At 38.3% G+C, this 15327-nt stretch overlaps 1 protein-coding gene across 1 annotated transcript in view; it reads left to right on the plus strand.

Annotated features, from left to right (window-relative positions):
• The first annotated feature begins 3511 nt into the window (after positions 1–3511).
• Positions 3512–15327, plus strand: part of UBL3 (ubiquitin like 3) — a 66481-nt gene continuing 54665 nt past the window's right edge. Inside the window, exon 1 of the mRNA XM_036080404.2 lies at positions 3512–4580. Within this exon, the coding sequence (XP_035936297.1) occupies positions 4554–4580 (27 nt within the window). The 5' untranslated portion in view covers positions 3512–4553. The remainder of the gene's footprint in view (positions 4581–15327) is intronic.

Below are 15327 nucleotides of genomic sequence, written 5' to 3' on the forward strand. Positions count from 1 at the left end.
GATTTTCTCAAGAGAAAGAAATGTCTAATCTTACAAAATTAACCTTTGAAATGATTCTTCCACTGGAACTAAAGAGGACCAGGCCAGCCTTGGGCAAAGTTGGACAGAGGTCGCAAAGGTTGTCTTCAATGCTCTTGCTTCCACTTTCGGCAATGCTGTTGGATCTGTACACCCTTGCCCCCAACCCCTTTCCCCCAGGCATTGTTGCAGACCTTTCTCTGCCTCTTGTGGCATTTTCCTAGTCCCAGATCTTTAATAACTGAGACTGGATGGAATAATGAGATAATCAACCCAAGTAATACTTGATTAAAGGTTACTGGTCTCACAGAAAGTAATACTTCTGTCTAGTTAAAATTCATGAGTTTCCTTGAGAAGGCCCTTAAGGGATGATCCTTAGATAGAAATCATTTCAGACCCCTTACATGGCAGATGGGGGAGATATAGTTTTAACGGCTTCATTGAGATACAATTTACATATCATAAAATTCACCCATTTTGCAAATAGCGGAGAGGCGGAAGAGACTCACATGTCCATCAATGGATGGATGGAAAAACAAAATGTGGTAATACATACAATGGAATATTTATTCAGTTTTGAAAAGGAAGGAAATTCTGACACATGCTATAACATGGATGAACCTTGAAGACGTTATGTTAAACGAAATAAACCATTCGTGAAAGGACAATTACTGTATGATTCTGCTTATATGAGGTACCAAGAGGAGCCAAATTAATAGAGACAAGAAGTAGAGTGGCTGGAGGGAGGAGGAAGTGGGGAGTTGCTCAGTGGGGATGGAGCTTCAATTTTGCAAGATGAAGAGTTCTGTGCATGGATAGTGGTGATGGCCGTACCACAGAGGAAATGTATAGAGTGCCACTTAATTGTGTACCTAAAAAAGGTTAAGATGGTCAATATTATGTGTCTTTTACCATAATTATAAAATAAAAAAAATAAACTCACCAATTTAAAGTGTACAATTTAATGGTTTTCAGTATACACACAGAGTTGTGCAACCATCACAATAATCTAATTTTAAAACATTTTCATCACCTGCCCCTCCTCCCCCCAAAACCTTCCACATACCCATGAGCAATCACTTGGGGAAGATATTTTTAACACGCCATAGGTGTCACTCAACACTCATAGACTCTTAGAAGACTCTTAGAACCTGAGAGATTTAGTCCTACCTCCTCAGATGAAAAAGTTGAGGGTTAGATAGGCAAAGTGTCTTGGCAAAGGTCACATGACAATTCATGACAGAGCCAGGTCTTTTGGTTTCCTGGGAAGTTCTTTGTCCTGCTACAAAAATGCTGTCCCTCCCTTTCTTCAAATTGGTGCTTACGGTAGATGAATAGTATCAGGAGATATTACTGTTCCCCGCTGAGGACAACTGGGCTCTTTCCTCAGCCTCCCTTTGCATCTGCCCAAGTTAGAAAGCAGAGAGTAAAAACAGTATAGTGGAAAAACTCGAAACTGTGTTCAATAATGCTCCCTAAGGCTTTAATTCTGTTAGGGAAGAGTTATAACGAGTTTTATGAGAATCATGTCTCAGCCTCTCTTAGAAGAATGATTGGAAACACAGGTAGGTGCAGTGATTTTACTTTTGAAGGATGTGCCTTTTGTAGTGGTGGCAGGGGTAACTGGCAACAAATAGCAATGTCATGTGTCAGCAATGCCAAGGTCCTGGGCTGGCCGTGGCGGTCACGACGCCCCTTGCTGTCTGGCTGTTGGGAGAGTTGCAGAGGAAGTGGGAGCTGGAGTTTCTCTAAGTCCTGTCCTCTTCTGCTTCCAGTAGCATGTAGACCCAGCACAGGCTTGGCCAGGGCAGTCATTGGATAAAAGTTGGGGTTAGGGGAGTGGTAGATAACTAACTTTGTCAGTGAAAGCCTTCCAAATGTGTTCCAATATTCCTTCTGAACTCATTGGTCAATTCAAGCATTTTCAACTGCCCTTATTTCCAGGAGGGCTGGTGGGGAGGGCTCTATGGATGCTAACGATGGAGAATGAGCACCCAAGTACCAGAGGCCATGGAAAATCATGTTGTTGTAGATTTGGAAATTTCTAGACCAAGTCCTGAGCCTAATTGTGAGATATGGGCCTTTCTCTCTCTCTCTCTCTCTCTCTTTTCTTCTGTCCTCTTGTTTCTCTGTAAATTTGAGCTATCCTCCTCCTTCCTGGTTATCACCCTAACTCACTACAGGCTGATGTAGATCACTAGGAGTGCTTGGAATGTCTTCATCCAGGCTACTCAAGAGGCAAATACTCTAAACGTCCTGTGAGTTTCCATCCTAATGAGATAAACCTGACTGGAGAGACTGCTCCGGGGAATGACATAGGTTTCTAGACAATGAGTTCCCTGAGGACAGTGTCTGGATTATTCATTTTTAAGCTCCTGGTGCCTAGCAGAGTGCCTGGATCATGTGTCTGCTGAATGAATGAGTAGTAACATTTCCTATCAGGTGATGCATTATTATTTACAAAGTGATTTATTTCCCATGCATTAACTCATCCTTGCAACTGCTCCTACCTTACCCCTGGAAGGGAGGCAAGACTGTTTTACAGATGAGGTCACAAAGCTGTAGGTTGGTCTTCAGACTCTAAATCCGTTGGCATTCTCATACAGGTGTCTTATTGAGACTGCCCTAGCTAAAATATTCTGCCAAAGCCCTGAGAGATCTGAATATGGATTCAGATAGACATTGGTGGTTTCTGAATTTTGCTCCTAAATTTGGAATAGACATATTCTTCATCTAAGTCTAGTCTCACCCATAGTATGATTTTGTGCTATTTGCTAATCACTGTGGGTGTGTAGGTATTTTATTACATTTTGAGTTAAATAGAATTTAGGGGCTAGCCTGGTAAACTGGTGAATCCCAATGTAGTTTGTAGCAGCTATTTCCTGATATAGATTTGGCATGATATACTATTGTACCTAATACAGTTTTTGGTAATTTCAATTAACTAGATTGTAGCTTTATGGCCCTAGGTCTTCAAGAAACACATGTTCAAACATTCTCCCTGCTTAATGAGATCCTTGTTTCTGTTGAACTTCTACAACCTTATTGGAAATCAATGATTGCTTCTGATCTTCCAAATGTAATGTTGAAAAGACCTAGATGAAATCACTATATAAAGTGCTTTGAGATTGCAGGATGTGGAGAGCGTGCTGTCATTGAAATGAATGATTCTGCTTGGAGGTAAACCGTATTTTCAGTTTGTATGTGTATTGTGCATGAGGGAATTTCTCTGTCCAGAATTATTTTCTCCAAATAATTCGCACGCTCACAGCACTCCTGGTAGCGGGTATCACCTAACTCCTGGGCGGCAGCTTGGCTAAAGCGAGCAGTTCTTTCCTAGCAACTGTTGCTAAGAGGGGCGTGGCTAGGGAGTCCAGCGAGGACGCGTTAGGCCGCCCCCCCCCACGGCGTAGACTACACTTCCCATGATGCTCGAGGGTGGTCTCCGTAGTGACGCACCGGGTGTCCGCGGAGGGGGGAGGGGAGGCGGAGAGGCGGGGGCGGTGGCGGCGGCTGTGAGGAGGGGCAGTGTTCTCCCCGTGTCCCCGACTTGCGCTCAGGAAGCAGCCGCCGCCGCCGCCATGTTGGCTTGAGAGGCGATGACAGGAGTCGGCTGCGGCGTTTGGGACTGAAAAGTGGAGGAGGAGGAGAGACAAAGCTCCGAGAGGAAACCATTCCCTGGCTGAGGAGAGGGAGGACCCGGCCTCTTCCGGGGACCAGCCAGAGTCGGCGTCGAAGGGGAGGGGAAGGTGGCGACGCGGGGAGGCGGAGGCAGGAGAGGAGCGCCGAGAAGCCGGAGACGATGCGCCCCGAGACCCGCCGCTGCCCGGAGGCGCCCGCGGCCTGAGCCCCGAGGGGCCGTGGGGTCTCCCGCCCGGCCCGAGCGCCCCGCGCCCCCCGCCCCGGCCTTTCGCTTCGGCTCCCAACTAGTTAAATGCCCTTGAGCGCGGGTTTCCGCGGCCCGGCCGCCAGCCCCGGCAGCGCGAGTTGAGCCGTTTGCCCCGCGCCGTCCGCCGGCGCCGGCCCCGTCGCGGCCGCCACTCACTGCTCACGCGTCCATGTGTAGCCACATAGTTATCTATGTACATCCACGCCGGGGCATTTTCCTCCTGCTTAATGAGGACTTGACTCGAGAGCAAGTGTGAATCACTGCCGGGCTGGGAAAGGAGGAAGGCGATTTAACCCCCTCCCACCCCGCTCCATGTCCGTGTGTCACTCGGCTCGGTCTACCTGGCGCGGCCGGTCCTGAGGCTGCTGCTGCCGCCGCTGCCGCTGACGACGACGGGGGCTGCTGCTGCTGCCATCCCGGGAGTTCTCTCCGGCTCCGGCCACCCAGCTCCTGGGGATTGTTCTCTTCGCTCGGAACCTCGGCCAGCTCGGCACTTTGGCTCTGAAATAACTTATTTTTTGGAAAGCACATCACGAACCAGTCAAGATCGTTAAGGCTGATTGCTGTACCTTGAAAACTTCTGCTCTTTTTTGTTTGTTGTATTTTTTTTCCCCGGTAAATATCTGGGTGTGTATCAAACGGCAAGATGTCCAGTAATGTTCCGGCAGATATGGTAAGTGAAGGATAAGTTACGACATTCTTTGATTTAATTGTGGTTTCCAATCTTATTTAATCAGGTTGCAGGCGTGGGGTGACGGTTTGCAGGGGACTGTTGAAAAGCCACGGTGCTGGGAGATTTGGAGAAGTTGGAGGTTCTGGTTCCCCCTCTTAGGAAGTACCGCTTTTAATATGGCTTTTCTCATTTGGTTGTGTTTTCTAAATCATTAAAGACAGTGGAGAAGTAGGGGAAATGTGGCAGTGTAGCTCCAAGTGGAGAAAATATCTCCCTCTTTGCCAGAAACCTTTGAACATTTGTATCTTAAAGCTTCTGAAAACGTCAATGACAGTAGGCAGAGCTGAGGACGGGTGTCCCTACTACATACAGAGGTAGACGGGGAAACCGGAATCTTGTTCTTTGATACTGACGAGATCATTAATGCAGTAGATACAAACTTGGTATTTTCAAGAGAAGGGACGTGTATGTCTTCAAGAAAAAGTCTACTAGAATTTGCCGTGAGCTTTTTGAAATGTCTGGGTGAACAACTATGGCAACAGAAATATTAAGATGTTTTGGAATTTTCACAAATCTAGACTGACCGTATATTGGTACTACTTATGAATTTCCAGGACTTTTTGTATCAGATATTTAGTAGTACTACATCATTGGACTTTTAAAAGCTAATAAAACACAGTATTGAGCCTTGATCTTTGAATGTTGAGAACTTGAAACAAAAAGTACTCTTGTTTATTGATGCTTTTCTTTCTGTTTCTAAAGGTTAATGTTTGTTAATATGAGTCTGTTGACTAACAGGAATCCTGTAGGCTTACAGTGCCGGGAGGTGGTGGGTTTGTGTGAGTTGAAATTACACTTTGCAGTCCTAGGGACAAACATAATGCAATTAACAGGAAGATTAAAGATCTTGTTTATGAAAGAATTGAAGTTAACATAACATTAGGATTTGAGTGTTCGTGTATTCCAGTGAAAAAACAAAATTGAACTTTGCTGATTAAATTTTAAAATGTCAGATGTTTCTGTAGGAGCAAACCTCACTTACAGACTTAAAGACAAACCGAAATAGCTGCAAATGGCATATTTTGACCTTGGTTTAAAGCCATTTTGCTTATGTTTGATTTGCCATTTGATGTACTATTTTAATGTATAGGAACCACAATGTTCAGTCTGTTGTGTGGCCACACAGCAGCTTACACTCTCCTTCCTGAGTCTTAAAACTCTTGCATTGTCCCTTTAGTTTTCCTTTCCCTCCTGGTGTGCACACGGGAGAATGGTCTCCTGCCCGTTTAAGGATAAGCTGGACATGGTTTCCTCTACCCTGCTCTTGAAGTTGCCTGGAAGGGTGTCTGGACTGAGTTGGAAAATGCTATTTCCCCTGTCTGATGAGTATTTTTTTGGGCTCATCGCTTCCAGCAAAGATTTGTTCTCTAAAGTCTCCCTTTTTTATCGTCATGCACGGTGCAAGATATGTTCACTCTATTCTGTCATAGAAATTGTAATGAAATAGATTTGTGTCATTAAAACAGTGCCACTACTTTCTTTAGGCCCAGTGTTAAAGAAAAGCTGGAATGTGCGTAGCACCAGTTACAAATTGAAATGATTTGGGGAATACCATTTCCAAGTCAAAAGAAGGTTCGGCAGCTAATGTTCGGATCGGGGAAACGGGAAGTAGTGGCAAGGTTTTATTAAGAGGTGCAATTATAAAATATAACTATTTCTGTTTTAGACTGTATTTTAAGGCCTTGATTTGGTGGTGCTTTGAGATCCCTTGATTAAAGGTGATATGCAAGGGCAAAGCAGTATTATGTAATAAACATATAATGCCCTGATGATGCTGTTTCAGAGTATGTCTAATCTACAGCTCAGATTAGATTGTTCTCAGTATTTTTTATGTCTCATTTTCTAACTGCTCAACTTCTTGGTAGTCTTGAGGTTTTTTCCCCAATGTCACAACCTCTTAAACCTTCATTTGCTATTACTTATATTGCATTTTTGCTTAAAAAGTGCCTTTATTTGATAAGTGCCTACAATTCTTAACATGATAAATATGGTTAGAAGTTGATTAAATGCTTTGTATTTGTTAAACTCTTCATATCAATAATTGACAGTTTGCATTTACATTCATGACTTAAAGTGAGAACAGTTTCACCACTTTGAATCTTGAACAACCTTAGCTTCCCTACCCCCCATCTCCTTCCACAAGCTGACATTTCTTTTGCAACATAACTCCTAATTGATTAGGATATGTACTCTCCGAATATGAATACATACATTTTTGCAAGGTGTAGTAAAATGTTTAAGTTTCTTAGTGGTGTCAGCTAGTCTGTGCTATGTAGAAACAAATGTTACCCTCGTTTACATGTTAATGGTGCTTGTCCTTGTATAGGAAAATCATAGTTGGGAGATAAGGTGGGGCAGTGAAATTATAACCTCTGTCATTTTTTCATTAGAGATAATTCATTGTTGAGCTACAGTAATTGCTAGATCAGTTGATGTTTTTGGTAAAGTCTTCATATGGCAATGATTGTGACTGACTTTAAAACCGATTTTTTAGCATCTTTTTTTGTTTTGTAAATATAACTCACATTTCAAATTTATTTCTAAACATTCAGTGAATTTCTGTGTTTACCATAAGGAGTCTCTTTTTTATAATCTGAATTTAGCAAGTTGATCTGTTTGGAGGGGGAGTGGCACCCCTAGTGAATGGATTTGCTGTACTCTTTAAAAAAATTTACAGTTGGTACTTTAGCAATTAACATTCTGTAAATATGTCCTATATATAAGTGTATTTACATAAAATATTGGTTTTCTTTTGCTAAAAGTGATTGAGTTTGAACTAAGAGATATACTGACATTCCAGTGTAATAACTTACTTGTGAAAAAAAACCTAAAAATATCTGAACAGAATATCATTGTAGTACATTGTATTTAAATGATTCATTTCCTTTTTTTTTTTTCCCCAGCCCAAATCATAATTCATGATGGGGCAGTATTCATTGTTAATAATTGTAGGATGAATTATGTTAATGACTGTAGGTTTTCTGAAAGAAAATGTTTACTCTTTCTGTTAATCGTAAGGCCTAAGGCTGGATAGATAAGGTGGTAATTTTGTTTTCTGGACTGGGAAAATTATCAAGAAATAAATTATTTATATGAGTATTATAGAAAACATTTGAGCTACTATTTAGAGCTTTGGACTAAAATTATATTTTATGATATCTATAAAATTGAAAGCCCTACCTAGGAAAGAAATTGACAGTGTGAGAAAAATAGCAAAGCAATTTTGGTATTTGAAACATTTTATCTTTTTAAGCTATTAATGTAGAAATTGTAATAGATATAATAATTTTTAGTCTGGGGTTAAAGAAGATAATGATAATTTGAGTTTTTTCAGTGCTTAATGATTATTTTTATTGTAATGTTAGATCTCTTTTATTTGTGGAGAAATATGGGAGCCCTCTGGTGGACAGGAAATTACTAAAACGAATTTCCTTTCAAAGTGAACTTTTACCACTTTTCCAAGTTAAAGTAAAATGACGGATGTAACGTATACCAGGGGAAGATGTCATGCTAGAAAAAGGTACAGACAAAAGAAAATTTTTAGCTCTGAAGAAAGAGTTTATTAAGATCTAGTGCCCCAAATGCTCTGTTTACTTACAGCTTCTTTTAATTTTTCTTTATTTTTCTGGAGCTCTTATTTCAAGTATAAGTGGGGAAGTTTTATGAAGCTAAAGGGTAGATAAGTACGTTTACATATGTAAGTACGTGACAATGAACAGTTTAATAAATAATATATCTCAAATGGCATGTTCTTTTAAATTGTTTTTACTTGAATATGTCTTACATTTGGTATTCTGAATTAGACATTTTTCATTAAGAAGCAAAAGACGGGGGCGCCTGGGTGGCTCAGTCGTTCAGCGTCTGCCTTCGGCTCAGGTCATGATTCCAGGGTCCTGGGATCGAGCCCCACATCAGGCTCCCTGCTCAGAGGGAAGCCTGCTTCTCCCTCTCCCCCTGCTGCTCCCCTTGTTTGTGCTCTCTATGTCAAATAAATAAATAAAATCTTAAAAAAACATTTAAAATTAAAACAAACAAACAAACAAAAAAAACAAAAGACAATTTACCTCAGCTTTGAATGCCTTTTCCTATCTGGCTCTGAATCCTGCTCCAGCTCATGTCCCTCTCCTGTGAAAACCGCTTTTAGTTCATTTCTAGCCCTCAAGTGTGAACCATTTTCTGTCAGTGTGTTTGAGATTCTTCTTATACAGTGTCAAATTTATATGGATATGTGTCTTATATTACATCTCCCATGATTTTTAAAACACATTTAAAAGCCAATGAGTGATTTTCTTGACTCATAGAGCACTATTCTATTACTTATAGAAAAGTAAATATTGTTCCATACTACTACTACTGATTAGGGTGTTAAATATGAAGTATATGATGTCTGCTTCTGTTACTACTTTGAATATGAAAAATGTATTTTTAATATTAAGGCTTGAAATTCTTTTAAATTGGTGATTGGTTAATGATGGCTCTTAATTTTCTTAATATGGAACAGTAAATATATTGTAGGAAACTGAAGTATATGCTTCTTAACTCTGTTCTTTAAGAATTCCTCTCATTCTGGGTGAAAAACCTGAAAGTGACTGTAGAATTCATGGTAACTGGGATCCCTGAGGAATATCATTCTGAAACAGTAAATTTTCTGAATACATGAAGTTATTTTGGAAATACCCCAATCTAACAAGTTGGACTGCTGTCGTATTGAGTGTGATATACTGCACATAATTTAACTTCTTTTTGATGACCTAGAGCCATAATTTGAATAAGATTGATTCAGTTCAGTGTATGTTCTTCCTTGAGTACTTCTCTGCGTAAGCATGTCATTATTCTATAAGCTACAACTTCAAACCCTGAGCACCTAATATAGATTGTGAAGCTTTATGCCCCTTCACTAGGTCAGTAATTTACAAAGTGACATGAGGCAAGTCAGTTGAGATGTGAGAATGAAAATATTAGAATTTCTATTTATTTATTTTATGCTCCAAAAAGTGGGAGCTTTTGTATTAATATATGGATTGGCTCTGAGGCTTTTCTAGGTCCACATTCAGATGGTTACAATGAGTGTGGTTTGCTGAGGGAACTTGTGGGCGTTCTGTAATGTGGAGGCCAACAACAGCACCTTGACTTTCTCAAAGTTTTTGTAGTTTTTCTGTTACAGTATATTATATAGTTACTTAAAAAAATGCTTTTTAAAAGAATCTATGATACTTTGAATTGAGAAGGGGAGCAGAGGTTCACTGTCAGTATTTAAAAGAGTTGTTAAAAAAAAAAGGAGTTGTAGAACTCAAAGCTGAATAACACATTTTTATTTCTCAAAAGAGGAATATTATAGGTGCTGATATTTTCCATGATGACAAGAAGTTATCAATATTATGCTACCTAGCAGATATTTTTGAGAAAACAAACACTAAGTTGTCTCTACAAGGCAAAATTGACATTTTAATCAATAAGTGAGAAAGTATCTGCTTTTCAGAAGAAACTAATGTTATGGAGAGAACATTTTGAAAACATGTTTAGACATTTCCAGTCTGTTGAAAAATCTTACAGAGAATTTCAGTGGACTTTGGACCCATTTGTTAGAAACCTAAAAACAACACATTCTACTGAGCTTGCAAAAATATCTGACTGACATCAGGAAAAATAAAATTTTCATAACACTGACATCTGGTAACTGACTTTTAACTAGTGCAAAGTTGGTGATAGAATAGAAAAGTGATATGATTTAGTAAACCAGTAAGTGACATAGGCTTCTATAAAGATCTGTGCATCTTTGTGAACTAAGTTTTTCAGTTATGACTTAACAACAGTTCTTAAAATGTCAAAATACATTGAACTTCACAAATTAGGAAAGCAAGATTTTAAAAAATAGACATATTGAATAACAGTGCTGTCACTTAAAATGTTAATAGTAATAGCATTTTTAGTGATTGCAAGATTAAAACAAATTAATATTTAACATAGTTAATAGTTAAAATTAAAACAATATTGTAATCTTTTAATTTGTGTTTTAGTATTTGTTTTACAATACACGTAAAATATGATTTACAAATGAATATGCATATATTGGAGGTATATGCTCAAGTGTTTTATAGTTGGGATGTTCAGTCAAAAAAATTTAGGAGTGTTTGGGTGGCTCAATCAGTTAAGTGTCCCACTCTTGATTTCAGCTCAGGTCATGATCTCAGGGTCCTCAGATCAAAACCGTGTGGAGCTCTCCACTCAGCCAGGTGTCTGCTTGAGAGTCTCTCTTTCCCTCTCACTCTCCCTCTGCTCTCCCACCCCCGCATGTGTGCTTCTCTCTCTCTAAAATAAACAATTAAATCTTTAAAAAAATAATAAAAAAAATTTAAAAGTCACTGTATAAGACGACTTCAGATTTCTGAGCATTTTAAGTTCTTGTGCTTGATGCGTAGTTTTAATGTTTCCTGCTTTGTTGAGCAGTTATATTTTTCTGTGGTCAGTATGCCTACCTATCCCTCTCTAGCAATTTACAGTTGCTAATTCTAATTTGCTGTGGGTGTGGAAACCAGATTTTTAAAATTTATTGAAGTATGTTAAAAATATCAAATGGTGTCCAAATAGGATTTTCAGGAGTTGCCCTATAGTAAAGTGCATAATCTTTGTTTCATGGACTTCATCATGTCTGTTTTGGCTGCTTAGAGTTCTCTTTACTTGAAGGGCTTATTTTCTGGCTCTTAAGTGTGTTTTGCACAGATGGAGATTTTTGATAGTGAAGAACTAGGTAGATGATTTAAAAAATAAAATTACGTGTATAGCTTTATTTTGAGTGCATAGGAGAGAGAAGGTAATATTTGTTGTGCACTTGTTATACCAAGCAGCTGCTTGGCATTTTACATGGTAATACTTTATTTAATCCTCACAGTGACCCTGAATAAATATAGTTGGTATATAGGTAAAGAAGCTGCTACTACCTACCAGGAGGAGACCACCAGGAATGCATCTGTAGTGCAACAAATTAGGTCATTGACTTGCTCTAGCAAGGAAGAGCAAATGCCTGAGGAACCATGCTTAGCCTCAGAAACAGGAAATGCGAGAAGTTTGGGGTAGGGTTTGGGTTGTGCTGAATGATTCTAATGAGAAACCAGAAGTGAAGACTAGCTCTGGATTGTATACTACGGGCCATGAAGTGGAGGTGGGTTTAGTAATTGGATCTGTCAGTAGTCTTTGTTTAGGAGGCAGGAGAAATGAAGGGGACTGGGGCAGATGTTAATCATTTTGGAACTCTGGTGTGGCTGTGGGAGAAATTTTGTTGCCTGTTGGTCTTCTGTTGGCCTTGTCTGCGTCTTAGAGACATCACAGTGTGATTATCAGCACAGCTGAGTTTTACTTTCTCACAGTCTAGGTTCAGAGAGGATAAGGAGGTCGTAGAGCTAGTAAAAGGTAGAGCCAGGATAGGAATTTGGTAGTGATAAACATGCTAAGCCCTTTCCCCCTACCATACCTGAGCAAACATTGCTAAATCCCTGAGGCAGAATACCTTAGATTCCTTACCAACCCCTTGCTCCAGGCATTCACCACTGATTGGTCTGAGCTAGCATGGCAGAGATGACACCTGTTTTATATATCTTTGCAAAATACTATGTAACCTCTGGGTTGGAATGATTTTAATTAGCATGGATTATCTTATTAATTGCTAGAATTAAAGGGAGTTTTCTTTAAACTTGTTGGAACTTTGAGTCTTCTTATGTATATACAATATAATACAGTACAATAGAATTTTTCCTATAAACTTATCACTTGAATGTAGAAACTATTATTGCTTTATATATATAACACGGATTTTTAATGGATTCAGTGCTTTCAGAGTATTTTGTTTTTGTTTTTATACTCTAGCTACTTATGTATGGTGCAGATTTTCTATTGATTGATTCAAATCCAGTAGCATTTTTTTATGGTCTAAATAAAATATATATGTGGGCAACTTTCTATGACTAGATTTTGAGAAGAAAATGTTCTTTCTGCTGATGAAAATTTTCTAAGTTAGGCATTATATCTTTTGTTTATGAACTTAAATTAAGATGGCAATTCATTGTGTCTAGACAAAATGTTCTCATGATATATGAGAATTTTTTACTTTTTCTTTACTTTCATATAATTTTCGTTACTTTCAATTTTCTTTACTTTCATATAAAATTGGTGTCTTTGCCTTAGAAATATTCCTGCTTTTGTATGCTCCTTTTTTCATTTAGTTGTATATCATGAACAGCTATCCATACAAATAAGTATAGAACCATATTATAATTTTGAACTGATTCTGATAGATGTACATAAATTGTTTAGCTAATTCCATACCCATGGGCATTTAAAAGCTATTATAAGCAATGACATAATGAATATTTAAAAACATATTTCTTTTTTTTTTTTTTTTTTTAAAGATTTTATTTATTTATGTGACAGAGAAAGACACAGTGAGAGAGGAACACAAGCAGGGGGAGTGGAAGAGGGAGAAGCAGGCTTCCCGCCGAGCAGAGAGCCCGATGCGGGGCTCGATCCCAGGACGCTGGGATCATGACCTGAGCCGAAGGCAGGCGCTTAACGACTGAGCCACCCAGGCGCCCCTAAAAACATATTTCTATGCTTTGCCTGATTTTTTTTTTTTTTTTAAGATTTATTTATTTATTTGAGAGGAAGAGAGGGAGAGCGTTTGAGCTTGTGCCCAGCTGCGGGGGGAGGGGCAGAGGGAGAGGGAGAGAATCCCAAGCAGACTCCCCACTGAGCATGGAGCCGGAGGAGCGGGCAGTTCTGGCAGTTCCGCTGGATCTTGCAACCCTGAGATCATGACCTGAGCAAAAATCAAGAGTCCGACACTTAACCGACTGAGCCACCCAGGCACCCCTGTCTGATTATTTTCTTAGGATAAAATTCTTAGGAATGTAGTTGCTCGGTGTTGGATATGTGTTAAAATTTGGGGATGATGTCATATCAACTAAGTTTAAAGCATCCTTGAATTTCTGGATAACCTTAACTTGTTTTTTATGCGTTATCCTGTTAATATGCTATATTATATTTCATTTACAATGTTTGCATTTTTGTTCATGAAAAAGATTGACTAGTAAAGATTTAGTTATCAAGCTTATGATGTCTTCATAAAATGGGCTGGGAAATGTTTTTTATTCTTTGGAATAAAAGATTGTGAAGATTAATTTTATTTCATCCATAAATGTTTGGAAGAATTCACTGGTGAAGCCATTTGAAGTTTTCTTGTGGGGATTGCTGAAACTATTTCTTACATACATATATATAGGACTATTCACATTTTCTATTTTGTGTCAATTTTGACAGGTTTTGCTTTTCAAGAGATTTGTCCATTTTATCTAAATTTTCCAATTTGGTTTATAATTTTACACGCTATCTTTTTTATTCATTTATTTTGATGTTCATAGTATCTAGTGATACCTGCTTTTTAAATCTGCTTACTGGTAATTTGTGCTTCCTCTTTATCTTGATCAGTTTTCAGAGAGCCAATTTTCAGATTAAAAATATTCTTTATTTTCTAATTGGTTCTGCTTTTAGCTGTCTTTCTTTCCTTCTAGTTCTTTTTTTAAATTTAATTTGCTGTTCTTTTTCAAGTTTCTTGAGACGGATACTCAAATCATTAACTATCAGTCTTCTTTTTTTAATGTATGCATTTAAGTCTATGAAATTTCCCTGTAAATGCAACTTTAGCTGGATCTCACAAGTTTGGTATGTCATATTTTTATTTATCACTCAGTTCAAAATATTTTAGAATTTCCTTTGTGGTTTCTTCTTTGATCCATGGATTATCTAGAAATATATTACATAATATCTAAACATTTGGGGATTTTCTAGCTATATTTTTGTTGTTGATACCCAGTTTAATACAACTGTGGTCTAGGATTATTCTGTGATTTTATTTGTGGGCAATTCATTGACACTTGCTTTATGGTCAAGTTTTAGAAAATTTGAGTGTGCTGTGCTTAATGTCACTTAAGTCAAACTTATTAATAATGTTCAAATCCGCTATATTGCTACTGACTTTTTTCTTTCTTTCATTCAATTGAGAGAAGTGTATTAAAATCTCCAAATGTGTTCTTTTAGTTCTCTCGAATTTTGCCTTATATATTTTGAGGCTAAGTTATGGACTGCAAATAAATGTACAATTATATCTTCCTGTTGGATTGATCCTTTTATTGTCATTCTCTAGTAATCTTTGTTTTAAAGCTTATTTTTTTGGATGTAGTATACTTTTCTTTTGGCTTCTTTTTCCATCTTTTTTTCTTAAAACCTTTGTTTGTCCTTAGAGATGAAGATGAATCTCTTCAAGTATCATATAGTTGGGTTTTGTTTTTTACTAAAATTGATACTCTGTGTTGTTTTACATTTAATTGCTTTAGTACATTTTTGGGGTTTAGATTGACCATTTTACAATTTGTTTTCTACTTGTACTGTCATTCCTTTATAACATCCCCCCTCATTTCTTGCTTTCTTTTGGATTAATCAAACTTTTTTCCCCCTCATATTTCCCCTCTTAGCTTATTTGTTGTAAATTCTTTTATTATCTCCTTACGGGTAACCTTAAGATTACAATATACATCTTTGACTTAAGTCTGCCATAAGTTACTTCCTTTACCGCTTCCAGGAAAATGGAAAGGCCTTAAATACTTGAATCCCAATTCTCTCTTCCATGTTTTGTTTTATT

The sequence above is a fragment of the Halichoerus grypus genome, chromosome 4, assembly GCF_964656455.1.
Source record: "Halichoerus grypus chromosome 4, mHalGry1.hap1.1, whole genome shotgun sequence".
Taxonomy (NCBI): domain Eukaryota; kingdom Metazoa; phylum Chordata; class Mammalia; order Carnivora; family Phocidae; genus Halichoerus; species Halichoerus grypus.